This window comes from Antennarius striatus, chromosome 23 (assembly GCF_040054535.1).
Source record: "Antennarius striatus isolate MH-2024 chromosome 23, ASM4005453v1, whole genome shotgun sequence".
Lineage (NCBI taxonomy): Eukaryota > Metazoa > Chordata > Actinopteri > Lophiiformes > Antennariidae > Antennarius > Antennarius striatus.
This window is the reverse complement of record NC_090798.1, coordinates 4,399,435-4,416,550: the sequence shown is the minus strand read 5'-3', so window position 1 is coordinate 4,416,550 and position 17,116 is coordinate 4,399,435. Positions and strand designations below refer to the sequence as shown.

General features: G+C 38.7%; 1 protein-coding gene across 6 annotated transcripts; it reads left to right on the top strand.

Moving 5' to 3' along the window:
* The first annotated feature begins 478 nt into the window (after positions 1 to 478).
* LOC137590303 (serine/arginine repetitive matrix protein 2-like) lies at positions 479 to 14,290 on the top strand. 6 transcript variants are annotated; one of them, XR_011034357.1, is made up of 12 exons: positions 480 to 938; positions 8,336 to 10,202; positions 10,626 to 10,687; positions 10,841 to 10,873; positions 10,997 to 11,191; positions 11,341 to 12,224; positions 12,371 to 12,477; positions 12,687 to 12,795; positions 12,937 to 13,064; positions 13,433 to 13,522; positions 13,834 to 13,955; positions 14,035 to 14,290. XR_011034357.1 is itself a non-coding variant. In XM_068307837.1 (12 exons), exons 1-12 carry the CDS (start codon positions 781 to 783, stop codon positions 14,092 to 14,094), a joined length of 3,798 nt encoding a protein of 1,265 aa, XP_068163938.1. In that variant the 5' UTR covers positions 481 to 780; the 3' UTR covers positions 14,095 to 14,290. The 6 variants fall into 6 exon arrangements, 4 of the variants coding, with proteins under 4 accessions (XP_068163939.1, XP_068163938.1, XP_068163936.1 ...); XM_068307837.1 differs by having other exon boundaries at positions 481 to 938; positions 12,937 to 13,047; XM_068307835.1 differs by having other exon boundaries at positions 481 to 938; positions 12,937 to 13,047; positions 13,325 to 13,522.
* Positions 14,291 to 17,116: the final 2,826 nt, after the last annotated feature.

Sequence of the window (17,116 nt, the reverse complement as noted above, 5' to 3'; positions counted from 1 at the left end):
AAGCCTGACTGGTGTGTTAGTTGTGTTTAGGAATTAAATGTGTTAAGGGAAAAGAAAAAGCATAGTTGTGATACAATGTTCAGGAAAATCTGCATAAATTTCCATTAATATCCCAGAAGGAGAAGTCTATTAATATCTATTTAAATCCCACTACTTTCTCCTGTTGTCGAACACACACTTCTTAGTTCCTCTCACCCTCTTGTTTCTCTCTCTCTCCTATCCCTGTCTCTCATGCTGCCGGCTCGGAGGGATGGCTGAATTGCCATGCAGCGTTCCTCCTCATTCCACTTCCAGTCTCGCTGTTCATATCCCACTGAGACGTCTGTGGCTGAAGTCTTAGAAACCCTAAACACCTCGGTCTGTCAACACCTTGGTTTTTGGGAAGGCAGGAATTTGAAAGTAAATATGTTTTGTTTGAATTTATTAGTGTTTGTAAAATATTTGATTTATTACATACACACAGATTAAGTGGATCCAGTCTATTTTCATTCAGAGTTGCAGGGGATTTTGTCATCTGAGGACTTCTTTCTTCTGGAAATACTTATGCTTGGAAGTTTTTATTCTTTTACAAAGAAAATATCTATTTTTTTTAAAAACAAGTCAAAACTGACAGAGAAAAGTTCTCTTTTTTCATTTTTTGTTCCCTTACTTTGGTACTTTTTAGAATTGGAAGTGAACTCAATCCGTGACCTAAAACTGAGACTGATCTAGAAGAGGATGTGTGACAGAACAGTAGATTAAGACCGACTGTCTTTTACTTTTCTCCGAGCGTGTCTGACCATGTTGGATGAAAAAAAGTCCCAGGATTCTTGGCATAAGGGCCCAGCGGGTGCTGCTCACACAAAAACCTCCAGGATCACCAAACGTACCCGAAACATGTCTGCGAGTAAAGCCAACCCCATCCCAAACAGCAGCAGCACCATCAGCCCTGCACACCGGTGAGAACAGAAGGTGTTGGGTTCTGTTTGAAAGAGAGCATTTTAATGCAACAGTGCATGCTGCTCACCGCCAGTGCAGACGTCAGTCATTAAGCATGATCTATATATAATAATGTTTAATAGATATAATATCTAACATCTTAAACCACCTAGTTAACAATCATTTCAGGTCAAAATCGCTGCCATCAGTATTTTGAACATGTTGTCATGGATAAAACCAGCATGCAGTCACAACTTTAATGTCTTTTCTAAAAAAAACATTTACTTTATTACAAATTTACTGCTAGTTTTTGCGGACACACTGATTGTTCTTATCTCATGTTGTCTTGTGACATTCACTTATTACAGATGCTAAAACATTAAACAAAAAAACGTGTGTTTCAATTCCATCGAAAAGCTTTAGTTATCCCCAAGGGGCAATTGAATTCACATAAAGCAGCAGTATTGGTGCATGATTGTCTCTCAGACACTCACATTTCTTGAGTTATCATGACTGGAACAGTTAAATCTAGGTTCATAGTAAGAAACACGAGAAAATAGAAGCTGAGTCAGGATGCGAGGACAACTTTCAGTGAGAACAAGTACAAACATTTGGTCTCTTGTTAACTATAGCGAAGCATTTTTGTCAAGAAGTTAAAGTTGTCCCACATTCTTACATTTGACAAGCCAGATGGATGTGTTGGTTACTTGATGGACAATATTGACAATACTTGGATGAAACTGTGAAGAAGGTATCTTTAAAGCATTAGCATTGATTTCATTGGATGACATAATGACGAAACCTTGTTGTTGCCTTGTTGGTCTAAGGTCGTACTTGTTGGCATCTAGTTTATACATGCGTTTAACTTAAGCCTATAATAAATCACTAACAGGAGAGAGCAGCTGACAGCCTGAGAAGAGAAGGGAAATTTATTTCCCTGCAAGTGTAAGTTTCATTTTGCTTACATGTAATATATAATACATGTAGGCAATATTATGTAATAGACCACTTTCTTTGATTAAGTTGGAACTTCAGTTCCAATTTAAGCATATTTGTGCAAGCTTAAAGTGATCAGACTTAAAAAAACCACTAAATATTGGTAGTGATACCTCCTATTCACAGTACGTCTAATGACTACATTCTTGTTTGGCCATGTGTGCTTATGAAGCATTTAGCAAGTGTGAAATAGCCCTCTAGAATTAACCCATTGCGTTTCTGATCCTATGGCCAAAAAAAGAATTCTGTGTGTGTGTGTGTTTGTGTGTGTGTGTGTGTGTGTGTGTGTGTGTGTGTGTGTGTGTGTGTGTGTGTGTGTGTGTGTGTGTGTGTGTGTGTGTGACGCTGCCTCGTCCATCTAAATCCAATGGTTTAAATGTTTTTTTCAGCTGTGGATGTTGTCCTGTTCAGATACAATCATCCAGCAAACACAGGTTTTATTTATCAGATCTTTTATTTATTGTTTCCTTTATTAATTCATTATTTAATCATTCCTGCATTCAGTCACTGGACACTGAATTTGGAAAATCATACCAAAGATATTCAAGATACTCAAATAATTTCAGTCATTTTTGCTAAATTCTGTTGACACACAATAAACTGTCAAATGGAAATGTATCCCCCTTTGTGGGAGTAATTGTTTATGAATAAGTTAAAATTTGCACTGTGAAGTATTATTGTTCCAATCTAACAACGTGTTAGAAATGGGCTGTTCTATGTAGTGAGACTCTTTAATACTGTCAGCAGGACTTTAACTTGATTACAGTTTACTTTTATAAATATTTTTTTCCCATTCTTATTATTGCTACTTTTGTTAAAGTAAACCTTTCAGTGTTTCTGCTACAACAGATATCTGTGGTGTCTACATGTTTTCCATTGGGGCTTTGAAGGGGACAGAACTGATGTTAAATGTGGATGGAAGAAAACAATAAAGGTGTCTTGTTGGCAGGGAGATGGATGCATTTGAATGTCTTTAAAAGCGTGACAGCTTCAGATTAAAGGAGGGTTTTCTCTGAACACCGCTGTTGATTTAGACGGTCAGATTTAGGAGAGCAATTCTGAGTCCTCCTTGTCTCTATTTTCAGGTTTTATCACAGCTCTGTCACCTGATGCTGGTATCACATTTTATATTAAGCAGGATTTACGGCCTCTCATACTTTCAGGGTTTTATTGTGCCTCTAACTGCCTCTCAGAATTGCTTTAAGATGTACTGTATGTTTAAGAGGCAGCTTATATATTTAAGCTTTTCTGTTGGGTCACTGGTTATGTCTTTATACTTTTGATGTGTTAGGGAAAAAGTTGTGAGTCTTCACTTGTGGCTTGAAAGGCTTCATATCTCAACTGTGATGTTTTACATTTTTCCTTTATAAAATAATGCAAATTATGCTAGAAGATCAGATAAAATGAAGTTGTTGTTTTTTTTAATGCAAAATAAGTAAAGCTACAATATTTGCTAACTAGTAAAAATACATAATATTTTCAGTTGATTTGTAGATACAGTATGTTGTAAGCTTCATTATATTCATTTGTTGGCTGCTTGTAACTTATACAGTATGTCTCCAGTGCAATACCCAAACATCCATCCTACATTAAAAAAAATGTTAATTTTCTTCCATAGGTATCCTTATATTTTATTTTTATTATATTCTTAACTAGAAGTGTAAGCTAGTGTTGATATCAAGTTCAAGTCAACTGCAACCTGACCTTAAGCCAAACTGTGGAAATTAAAACCTTCTTACGTTCACAAAGGCATCGACCTTGCACTACGACCTGCAGTAATGTTGTCGCAATCACTCACACATTTAGCCTCCACACTCACCACATGACAAAGCACCTCGTAAATTTTTGGGAGGGTTGTGCCTCGTGGAATGTGACTGGTGTGATTGTCTTTGGTTGGTATGAGTAAGAAAAAGAGAGCAGGTGGACAGAGAAGTGCAGCTGCTGCTTTATGTTCAGAGTCACTTTTCTCTTCTTTTTTCAACTGTTATTCAAATTCCCTTTAACAAACAATTCTCTAAAAGTTATTCTGCTTATTTCCCCATGTCCTGATATCTTTTTCTTACAATGGCCTAGTTCCTCAAACACTTACAGATGATGACATGGAATAAAAAGTTCTGGAACCATTAATGAACATCATTCTCCCAAGTTCTGTGTTAGCAAGGAAGTGGAAAAATACGCCCCTAAAAATAAATGAAACCACCTCGGTACACATTGGCTTTGAATGTCTGAGGCTGACAAGCAGGTCACTTTGCGTTGGACTCCATTAGCTCATCCGGGTGTGAAAAGAGTTTCTGGGTCAAGCAGCCTCAGAATCACGTTTATAAGTGTGATAAATGTGGACAGGATGTCGCAGAGCTGCAAGTCTGGCATGGGTTTAAATGCCAATATAAAAAGGTAGAAGTTTGGTCTCAGCTGAAACTAGTCTATAAAAGATCTTTTTTTCTTTTTTCTGTTGTCCAATAGGAAACTTTTAAAACTTTGAGCAGCTCCAAATAATTAAAATTATATTAGAATATTTTTCTTTTCTGTCTTTGTCTTGGTTCACATATACTGTATTTTTAAAAACTCTCCTAAAATAGTCAAAGTGTTGAAGCTATCTCACCACATTGGTCAAAGTGGTGTCAAGTGTATATTGAGATGGAATGACACATACTTCTGCGGTGATGAAAGCACCTCAGCTGTAAGGGAAGACGCGGAATGATGATGTAACTGGAACTACACACACATTCACACTCTGCTAGACGATGCTGTATCACTATCATTTCCAGCTGTCCATCATATTTGACCTCCCCATGAGGCTGGAGACAAAACACGCAAGACATTTGACATAAGAGGCTCCAGACTGTCGGTCTCTCATCTCACCAATTTGTGTATTTCTAGTGTATTATACGTATTTGTTTGTTTGTTTACCAGAAAAGACTGACAGGCTTGTAGGTGAAGTTTAGTAAGGACTTCTCTCGGTGGTCTGGACCTGCTTCAATTGGTGTTGCTTAAACATCCATGTTGTAAACACTTGATTTGTAACTTGGCTCTGTTCAAACTTTCTATCAGCTGTTGCTGCCGGTTCCTAATGCATAAACTCAGGATGTGAGTCACATTTCAGTCATAAAACTTAAAATTAGGTCCTGAAATGTTACCTAGAATTAACTACAGTGAAGTGGAACCTTATTGGGACTTGAGCAAACAGATGGCACACAGAGCCAGAGGGACCTTGTTCATTTCAAATATTTATTTTAGACATGCAAGACTTAAAATCAGCTCTCTGTTAGTTTATAGAAGTTTACTTTACTGAAAAAAGAATTGCTTCCTTCTCCCTTCCCTCTCTTCAAATCAAAGCTGTCAAGCCCCTTTGAACTGCTGTAGCTGCTGACGGATTGCATGACCCTGACGTGCAACAGAAGGGTTTGCCCGGTGTGTCTCAACGCGCACACTGTCCGTTCTCCAGAGTGTGATGGTTTAACAACATCTTTCTGTTGATGAACATGTCACCCAGTCATCACAGGGACTTCCCAGGAGACACTGGGGTAACCACATAACTTAGCAGATGTCGATCAAAAGACGTTAGGTGGCATGATGGTGGAGGGTGGGCAGCTAAAAGGGGCATCAATTTGGTTGTGAACTCTGCCAGATCACATGATGTCTATAATAAACTCTATCAATGAGTATATTATTTACTGTAACAATTATAAATGGGAAGCTCTGTTTCCGAAAAATTACTATTATAGTAATAGTAATACCAACAAGGTAGTCACAGACAGCAACATTCTGCGAGACCCCTGAATTCACAGTTTTACCCTGACCAACTTGGATAGATCAAAGATCAAAGCTAGAGCTCTGACCTACTGTCACTGATCAAAACACTAGCTTTGATCTATGGTCTTACTGACACTGGCCTTCTCCCTCGTCTTTCCGTCTTATCTGGTTCCTGAGTGGACAGAAAATTTGACATTGACCTAGTTTTCTCAAGGTCAAGGTCATCATCTCATTTCCATCCTCTTTGCTGCCTGAGTAATCTGCTTTCTGTTTCATCTTTCTATCTGCAACGGTTGCGTAGATATTTGGTGGACATATGTACGGACAGACAATTGAACACACTAACACTGACAATTACAATACACCACCGCTTTGAAGCGGGATGTAATTACTGCATACTAATAGTATACTAATTTTCTGAAGATATGGTTATAAAAGAAGAATAATTGCTTTTTACTTCTATTGTGTTTAGAACAGAGATCATAAGGAGGTGGTCAGTGGGCAAAGAAATTACTGTAAAGGTGAAAACAAGGGTTCAGGTCCTCTCCCTGCCCTGTGGAGATGTTGGGACCACAAATCACATTCCAAAATTCCATAAAAGTTTGGAAAATGTTCACAAAACCATACTGAAATAATTTGAAAGCCACTTGTTTATTTTTTGTTTGCTTGTCATTAACCATACATGCATACAACTTAAAACAATTATCGTTTTATTTCTACTTTAGTAAAAATGCTGAGAGCTTCTGATGCGAAGTCTTTGTTTAATTAGTAGAAGATTATTCTTCCAAATCAAATTTAACTCCATAGGCTTTTTTTATTTAATGAAAAAATCTCATTGTTGTTTTTAACCTCTTCTCGCTATAGTGTGTTGCTGGACTGTAGGAAAGGGACCTGCTCAGCAACATCTCCTCAGCCCACATTAGGATGGGAGGGTAAAATAATACTCTGTAATCTTCTCTGCCCAGACTTTCATTTTGCCAAGTCAAGGAAATGGGAGCCAGGTTTCTTCTGGAAAGATCTTGCGGTTGAAGACAGATACTAATTTGAGATGGCAGCGGACGCTCTGCCTCACCCCTGATCTGGGGTTAGATTACCTTCGGCCAGAATTGCTGCAATCATTAGCGGGGATTTGACCTTATGTTCTTGGGTGTGGAAAGTAAATGCTGCACATTCATGAGGGGACAGAGATGAAAGGATTTGTGTGTTTCCTATAAGTATTATTCATCACTATGTTAACAGATGAATTTTCTGGGAATTACTGCTCAAACAGGAGATGAAACACATTTTAAACAAAATATTTAATATTTCTTTTACGGTTACAATGTTAGTAGTTTAGTATTTATTACCTCCATCGTAAGAGTTCATGTTATCCCCTGTATTTGTCTTCCAGAATGCGTTTTGAGTAGAGGTGGTGTTGGGACAAGTTAGAGCTGATTGAATTTGAAGAGGGTTATGATGTTCCACCACTATGCAAATCTGAATCCAGATCCACATTATAAATCAGAGCTGGGAGATTAAGACCAATAAGTGGTTGGGGTCAGTATGTTATGGGACACAGTAGGGTAGTAGAGAGGGGTAGTAACACAATACTGCCACTAATATGTACCTGAAATGATGCACTTAGTCATTTAATGCATTTTTGTAAAAGCTGATGGAGCTTCGATATGAGCATGATTAATCTGTTATTGTGCAATAGTGTAGGGATACTGTATTGGAAGTCACTTCTAACCGGTTTGTTATGTTGTTGTTTTCTGGTCAACAGTGGACATATTTTTCACCCTAACCAAGAAGTAACAACCTGAAGTACAGTACATAAACCTTAACATTGAAATGTAAAGAGTCAGGACAATTTCTACAAATCTGCCCATCAATGCACACAGAGTTTTTGCTTGTTTACTTGTCCTATGCATTCTATTCCTGTATGTTCTTCTGTATATGTGTGGGTGGGGGTAGCAGTGACAGCCGAAAATAAAATATTTTTTGGCTCCATGTCCAGTGCTGCCAGTCAGCTGTCGTGTCGTGGTCGGGCGTTAAGCTCTGTGGTCCAAGGGAGGGGATGAAGAGATGTATTATTAATTTGCTGCATTGCCAACAAAGAACATCCCATTAATGAAAATTTCCATCATCACCTGTTGATAAACTGTTAAAACAACTGTCAATAGCTGGTTATTATCATAGACATAAAGATAATACACAGGCTGAGTATAGGTGGCATCTGGTTGTGTGTTACTAAATTCAACACAGGGATCCACAATTGCTGTACTGTGATTGGCTTGTATCCTTGGCTCTTTTTTATTTCATCTGAAATGTTTTGGTTTTTAATAAAATCATTACAAAATATTAAATGCATGTACCTTTGTCATTAGAGGTAAAGCATGGTATGGGTTAGGTTTAGGGTCCATCCATCCTTCCATCAAATTCCTCGTAGACTAGACGATTGTGATCGTCTCGTCTACGGCCACTTATCCAGGTCACAGGTCTGCTAAAGCCCATCTCAGCTGGCTACTCACTAGAGGGTACACCCCAGATGAGACGCCAGTTTATCGTGTGTCCAGTGAATGTATAAGAATTGAAATTGATGGCATCAATCTACATCCAACTGCAAAACACCATATGCAGGACCACTTAATAAAGCCTGCCTATTTACTTTTTGTTTTTCAATTCACAGCCTGTCTTTGCCTTCAGAGGGATGTTCACCTTCTCCAGCTCCAGGACCACTAATAAACCCACTAGTTGGAGGTCTCTCGGGAAGCCCATTCCTGATTGGTCAACAGGCTGCCTCCTTAAGACTAGTTCAATTAAAAGCCCAGTTAGCGTTGATACAGATGCACAATGCTCTCACCATTGGCACCAGAGCCAACACTTTCAAAGCAAATTCCAAAACCCCTTCTTCTCATAAACCCCCCTCCCCTACTGCCACAGCCATCAGTCTCCTTAACCTCCTAAAGATTGCAAACACCATGTCTCACCCCCTATGTAATCCCTATGCCTTTGGGAATCAGAATTCTACACAGGGGCAGTATGGATTCACAAGTATGCAGGTAGAGAGGGGCCCTTCATGGGCCTCATACCCAATGTGTTCAACCTCTGCCCCTCTGGATCATACACACTCGGAAATTGAAAGTAATTCATTTGAATGGGCATCAAAGTATAGAACACCCACAGCTGATGGTTCTTGGTTTAATACACCATCCACTTTATCTGATTGTACAAGTATCGATGAGAGTAGATTTATTGCCCCCGGTGACAGACAACATGATGGGCAGTCTACTCCAGGGTTAGGTGATTATGATTATCGGGTTCAACACAAATCTGTGGCACCTGCAGAGTCCAGTCAACCCAACCACACCCCTGAATCAGATGCTAGCATCCTTTTGCCCTTTGGACTTCAGAGAGATGACTTGGAGTATCTGACCTCTTACCCTGAAGACAAGATTACTCCTGCTAACCTTCCATTCATCTTACGCCAAATTTGCAGTCAAAAGACAGAGAGAAGTACAAGAGCAGTTCAATCAAAACCCTACCCAGAACCCCAATCTAACAGAGCCACAAGTAGAGTGGACAGCCATAGCTCGAGGTCTTCTAGATTTGCAGCAATGTCCCAGGAGGAAATGACATCTGATTTAGGATATTCTGGAAAATACACTGAAAGGGTTGTGAATGAAAGTGGAAAGACCAGTGACAGTAGAAGCAGGAGCAGTGGTAGTAACAGTATGTTTATAATGGACACTTGTGCTAATAGCAGACACAATAAAGATCCCCTCCACAAAACAACAACTGAGGTACAAAGCAGTATCTTGAGTTCACAGAGTGAAAATTATTCTGTTTCAAGTCTCAGCTCTTCAAACACCTCAGGACTGAATCCAAATCATGATCAGACCAACAAGTTGCAGACCCAATCAAAACTGAATTCCCAAACCTACCAGTCTTTTTCTCTGCCAAAGACAGACCTCATAGATCTAAAGTCTGAAGCCTCTGAACCGATTCCTTTGAACGACACAGGTGGTGAATCAGTCGCAAAATCTGAATCCCAGTGCAGTCTGTTTCGTGATGTGCATCCCAGCCGACCTAGCCTTGTTGTAATTGGCAGAAACAATAAACGTATTTTGAGAAAATCTCAAGATCAAAAATCAGGAATCGCCGAGCATATGAAAAAGCGTCAGAAGCAGCAAATAGAGCAACAACCAAATCAACAGCCGTTATTACAGAGGGGACAAGCAATATGGCCTCAAATTTGTTCTTCTGTACAGCCAGTTCCACCTTTTCCAAACAGCCCAAGCTTCAAAAATTTCTCACAGGACATACAACATTCTGTCCCTTACCCAATAGTCAGTCTTCCAGCTCTTTCTCACCCAATCCAAGCTCTGAACTTCAGTCACTTTAAGGTAGAGACTTCCAATAAGCAGACTCAGGAAAAGATGTCATACTTCAATGGTCTGCCGACCCTGGCCATGATGCAAGACTATGCAGCAGCAAAACCCAGAATCCTTCCACATACCTGTTGTCTGTGCAACACAGCATGTGCTCACCTGAAGGTATGTGGAATATTTTAGTTTTTTATGTTGACCTTACTTCATTGTCAATGTTTGATGTTAATTTAACTCCTGGCGACACACGACAGCAGATTAAGCGGTTGAAAATTGATTGTTGGGTGAACGTTCAATTGGAATGTAAGACATTAGGACAAACATTTTGGTCTGGACCATGGTTTTTGGTGAAACTTGGCCATTTTCCTTTAAATAAACATTTACAATGTCTCTGTGTCTCTTCTTATGGCAATCCTATACTGTATCCTTTTTTTAAGAAGAATGTGATGTAAGTTTTGATTCAGGTCTATTACACTGTGTGTAAGTGATAATTATCTAAATGTATATACTGTATTAAGGGAAAGTTTAGAATAAGCTCTTGCGGCAATGAAGTACATATTAATAACTCAATTTGTCAATTTTAACTTCTAGGACTGGATCTCCCACCAGAACACCAGCCTTCACATTGAGAACTGCAAACACCTGCGAAAACAGTCAGTAGTACTTTTTCTCTGTTTCGAGTAATAAGTTTAGCTTTATGATTACTTTTCAATGTGCTTCATGAGAAAAATTAACTAACTGAAAAAAGAAACAATAAATACTTGTAAGCATTTGTCAAATGTGGCCTCTCTTCTCTTTTATTTCAGATACCCAGAGTGGGATGGTGAGATAAATGCCAGGTAAATGAAGTCACACTATAAGTTTTAACCTATTTTTTTAAGCTCACCAGTACCTTCCATTTTTAAGCTTGCACTGTAGAAAGCAAATGACAGGCCAATGTTCTTGTCCATTGTTTCTTTTAGAGCTGCAGAAACTGGTGCCAATCACTCAACCTCAATCACTCCACATACTCCCCAGCATTGTTACCAAAACACAAGGCAACGAAATGACTCCAGATCCTGTTCGTCCAGCCCCCATCGCTGCAAAGGTTCAGAAGGTAGAAGAAAGAAACACAGCGGCCGATCACAATCACCACAAAGCCCCAGATACATGCACAGGTATGTCACACAGTCTGATAAGAATGAGAACAAGGGTGATTAAAGTCTTTGGTTTTGACACTCAAATCTTGAGACATCCTGAAAATGATTTGTACTACATTATTAACATTTTCATTCTATTAATTTAGCTACTGAATGCTTTTCATCAGATCCTGGTCTCCTTCTCACTCCCCATGGTATGACCGCCCAACGTACTCTAGCTATTGGTCATGTTCAAAGAGTCCTGAGAGACTATTGTCACAAAACAGGAGTGATGAGAATTGGCTGTCAACCAGGTGGAGCTGTGAGAGACAATTACCATCAAGGTGCTGCAACACGAGATCATCATCAAGGTCAAGTGACAACAGACATTCACCACTTAGGTGGTGTAAAATGAGACGAGCATCACCAAGATGGAGTGATGATAAACATCCACCAACAAGATGGAGAAACAAGAGACAATCACCACCAAGGTGGAATGAAGATAGTCAATCACCACCAAGATGGAATATTGACAGACCATCACCACCAAGATGGAATATTGACAGACCATCACCACCAAGATGGAATATTGACAGACCATCACCACCAAGATGGAATATTGACAGACCATCACCACCAAGATGGAATGATGACAGACAATCACCACATAGATGGAATGATGACAGACAATCATCACCAAGGTGGAATGATAACAGAAAATCACCACAAAGATGGAATGATGACAGACAGTCACCACCAAGGTGGAGCAATGACAGATACCTGATGACAAGGAGTATTACTGAGACGGGATCACCACAAAATAGGAATGGTGAAACGAAGTTGCCACCAAGATGGAATGCAGAGAGGCTATCATCACCAAGGAGAAACACCAGACAGTTGCTATCAAGTAGAAGTGACATTTGTAAGCGGCAGTTTTCACAAAGAAGTGATGATTCACGACTCCTTCCAAGAAAGACTGACAAGAGGCGATCGCCTACAGAGGGCTCAACCCCTAAACAAAACGCGTCAAGCAGTGCAGAGACACTGTCTAACAAACTGCTCCAAATATCAGGTTTGAGAAATTGTGAAAATTTTAAGACTCCCGGGACTTAAGTAAATAATGCATTTGAATTTTTATATTGTTCCTGTCATACTTGCGCCTATCATAGAACTATATTATAACTGCATGCTGCGAATACAGACAGTTTTTTCTTGTAGATATATATGTATATGAGTTTATAGAAGATGAGGAGGATGAGAAGGCTGTGCAAAACACTCTGGAGGCCTGCCAGGAGGATGAATCGGTGGATTCCTTAAATCCAGAGGTGAAGATCAGCTTTGCACAGATTCAGTAGAGGTCAAACCCACTCATTCTGACAGTTACAGGCATTTTTGATGAAGATCAAAAATGCCTGTATAAAGTTTCATACACATTTTATTGTCTTCCATGGAGAAATTATAGTGAAGCACCATTAGAAAAAAATTAAAATACAACAAATTAGCACTGATGAACCTCAATTATGTCTCTTTTCAGATATTGGTGACTTTAGATGAAACATGTGATGATGAAGAAGAGAAACAGAATAAAGAGCAAGATAGGAAAACACCAATACCTCAGCAACACAAACATTGTGATTATACAGGTGTGTATCACTGTGAAATGGATGGTAAAGTTTAACTGAATGTATAGAGTCTCCTGGATAGACATTAAATGTTAAAATGTCCTCTTTTCTTATTCATTCCATCTTAGATTTGTTTTTAACTATGTATTTACCCTGTTTTAGGGGAAAGTGCAAAATTTGTGACAGTGGATGAGGTGAAAGACGAGGAAGAGCAGGAGCTGAAGGAAGCTGTAACACTCTGGACAAGTCAACCCAAGAGGAAACAGACTCCTGGTAACAGAGAGACGAATGTACATCCTCACAACATCAAGTCATTACCTTCATCTAATTGCTAGATGAAAAAAAGGAATGTGGTACAATTGTTTCCAGTTATTGAGCTCTAAAATTCCAACTTTGTTAAGTAAGAGCATTAACTGTCAGTTTCACTCGAATCAAATTTCTCAAATAAATCAATTGTCTTTAACTTCAGTGACTAAGTCTACCTGTAGGAAAGTTTCCACTAAACAGGAGGGAAAAGAAGTAAAACAACCAACTGATATACCGCTTTCAGTGTCATTGGACAAAGATCTGCCTTCATTTGACAAACAGTCGGTGGTCTTGAAGAAAGAGGTGGAGTTGGAAGCAGAAACTACAGCTGACATTGATGCTGCCTCTTCAGGATGGGATCTGTTGGCAGAGCTGGAGATGCTGGAGGGATGTATGGAGGAAGGAGAGGAGAAGGAAGGATGGAGCAGGGAAACCATTAAAGGTGCATAGAGGAGAGACCAAGACCAGTTTTTACAGAAATATACACATTTTACTGTTAAAGTTTAGATTCTCTTGTTTGTTTTCTTGCTTCTGCTTTGGCGGCATTGCAGCCCAGATTGAAGGAAGCAGATCTCATCATTTTTGGATTTAACAATTCACTGATCATTTCTTGTGTAGTTGGTAGTAAATGGAGGAGGGATCTTATTGGACCCCAGGCAAAGCGATATAGTTCTCAGTCTCCTTCTGTCACTGCTGACTTTTAAGGTATTTAATCATACTTTTTACCTTCATTTTCTTTGTCTCCCTCTTCAGGTCAGGAGTTTGTGGTGCCCAAATCAGGATATTTCTGTAATCTTTGCTCTGTTTTCTACCTGATGGAGAACACTGCCAAAAACGTTCACTGCAGCAGCCAGAAACATTACGACAATCTGGAGGTACAAACAACTACTTCCTCTAAATATCACCGTGCAAATTCATAGATCTCACTTTGTTTTGTCTCTTCTTTTGTTTCAGAAACACTATCAGAGACTTCAGAAGAAACCGTCCATTTCTAAACACTCCGCTTCTGAATGAGACAGACTTCTTCTTTGAGCAGGTTGCAATGTAATTTACTTGATTTAGTGAGTAAAAACTATCATAAATGAGCAGACTGTAATTGTCCTGTATGTCACTCCTATCGCACACACACATGCAATACACGTGTGTATATACTGTGTCTGTGTAAATAAATTGATAAATGACTGACAGACCATCACCACCAATTAATAAACAATTGATTGAATTTTCTTTGTGTCCACAAAGTATTGTATCTTACTTGTGCTTACATCATGAGGGACAGAAGCATGTATACAAGCTATCAACTAAAAACATAATTCCATTACATCAACTTCCCACTGAGATGCAAGGATATTTCCAGGTGTTCTTGATCATTATCAGGTATTAGCGCATCAAGTTTTCATTGCCTCAAAACTTGTTGATCAGGTTATTGATATTTGTACTTTTATTGTGAAGGTGCGACATGGATACCTTCATAGTTCCATGTAAACTTGACAAAGTCAGATGTTCCTTTTTCTGACAGACTGCCAAGTGTTTGGGTTTCTGTTTCAAAGAAAAAAAACTTACGTTGTACAAACCATCAGCTAAAAAAGGAAAAGCAGAACACGATCTTCTGTGAGAAGGAAGGAGACATCCATTGTTCACATCAGGATATGTGTTGTTTTCTATGTATGTCACCAACTAGAGCAGTTTCATAAAGTTCAAGGTGCAGTTTTTAACCAGACAGTCCCTCTGAATCCTCATGTCTCTAACTCTCTCAGCCATTGTTGTTGCTTTGAGCTCCTGTGGTTTTAAAAGTGGAAGTCATCAGTGATGAAATTTAGATGCATTTCAATGTAAACATAAAGTGAAGAAGGAAAAATGACATTCAGTTAGGGAGTGATCTTTTCTTTTCATAATGAATCATTATGTGACAAAACCACTTGATTACAACCATTTCAATTCACAATTTAGTTATACGTGCAGCAAAATCCTCTCACCATGCTAAAGTGAAGACATACAGTATATTTAAAATGTAAGCATTGGTTAATAATTGTAGTATTGTGGATATGTTCATGGAGTTTTTGGGCATGTTATCACTGTGATATGGTCGTCGTCATTTAGGATATTTCAAGAATGTTTGACTGTCAACACATCAACAAAAAAAGAAGTTTAACCTTCATCTCATTTCTAAATATTGGCTGTTTCACACAGATTTTCTTATCAAGCAAAATGTGTCTGCCAAAGCAACCAAGGTCATAGATAAGATGTGCTCTGCTACAGAATCTTACAGACACAAGCAAACTGTGTGTCTGTAATGGTCTTATAACCCTTAGAAGGTTAAAATGACTTGAATCTTCATAAATTTGGCCTAGCTCAACTTTCACAAAAATAGTGATACATCACAAACATGGAACCATTTAATTATGTCTGTGTAGGTTCTCAGTTATCCAGGTCATGGTTTTCTAAAGCTGTTTGAATTAATCCACTTGACTTTAAGAACTGAAGAAGTCTCTTGGATGAGAGACAAAATGTCTTAAAGAACTTTCTTAAAACAGCTTTGGACATTTAATTATGGACATTTAAATAACGAAGTACTTCCATTATATTCTTCTTTTAATTCCCTACTTCCATATCAAAAAATAATCAAATATGTGTCGTAGAAGTGTCAAAGGTTTTATAACCAAAACTCACCGAGTTCATTTAATTAAGAAGCAATGTTGGATTTCAGCAGATCACAAGGTTTATTAAACAGGTAGACTGAATTGAATTACAAACTCTACCGAGTGGTTCTTGGATGGTTTCAGGAAGTTATTTATGTCCAGTCAGCAAAGAGCACTGGGAACAGTTCTTGCATAACATTAGTGACTTTTCCTTTACATACTATATAAATATAATCTACAATTCAATAGACCCCCTTGACCTTTGCTGCCGTCTGTTTTACAGAAAGACCAGCAATCATTGCCTTTGTTTCTTAATTCTGAACAAGACAATGGCAGGTGTGTAATTTTAAATTGTAAACTTTGGTTCAATGACAAAAAAATGCTGCATTATACTACACTTCATAGCATATATCCCAAACTTAAGGCTCAGCAGATGAACAGAAGATACATCAGACATTGATGTTTTAAGTTTTATATTGTTAATATAAGCTTTTTTAAACATTGAAGAATGACATATTATATCGTCTTGAATAGGAATCAAATAAACACAAAGAAAAAAAGTATTTTATAATCTTTTATATTCATACTCACTCAGTGTCAAACCTGGGCCTGTTTGGATGAACAGAGCTGATATCCTGGCAGGAATCGATGAAACACACGCATGAAGCTCTTCATTCACAGCTTTCAGTCTTTCTCTGTCTTTGGTTTTTATAGCAGTCATGGTTGAAGACCTCACCTCACACAGATATGTTTTGGAAAATGGGAGCAATGTCAAAATAGCTTTTTTGGCCAGCATGGAGCACTCCTTGGCAATTGTCAACCGAAAACTGTGCGAAGGTAGATCTGCAAAGCCTAGTTTGAAACCAAGATCTTGTCTCAGTTCAATTAGTTCTTCTAGCTGCCGTAAAGTCATGTCCTTTCCAACAGGGAAATGCATTCTGTGGAGGCTGAAGAGAAATAAAATGACATCTTCTCCTCTGGAGTTCAGATGTTTAACTATTATCATCACACAGTGCAGCGGTATTAACATCTTGCCATTTATTGGTGAGTGGGAACATTTCAAGATTGCCACTTTCCACCTGTTGCTGGACAGGTGTACTTTTGAATGGAATCCTTTTTTTTTTAAAATCCATTTACTTGTCAGCAGGTTTTCATTTCGGCCTTGCATTCGTGTGTTCAGTTCATTCAAATGATGAAAAACATCTGCCAGGTATGCCAGCCTTGCACACCACTCATTTGCAAGCAGCTTTGCTCCGCTCCCATTTCTTAACACTAAGCTGTAAATATGGGACTTCCCGCTGTCCACGATGCTACTGTTAAAGATACCTGCCGCATGCCTCCATGCACCACTAATTCTATTCTCTCTATTAGTATAAGGCAATTGGCTACCTTGTGCT

Coding starts and splice junctions, on each gene's coding strand:
- LOC137590303 (XM_068307835.1), top strand. CDS start 781: ATGTTGGATGAAAAAAAGTCCCAGGATTCTTGGCATAAGGGCCCAGCG. Junction 12,478..12,686: donor TGGATTCCTTAAATCCAGAG/GTGAAGATCAGC, acceptor GTCTCTTTTCAG/ATATTGGTGACTTTAGATGA. Junction 13,048..13,324: donor CAAGAGGAAACAGACTCCTG/GTAACAGAGAGA, acceptor TACCGCTTTCAG/TGTCATTGGACAAAGATCTG.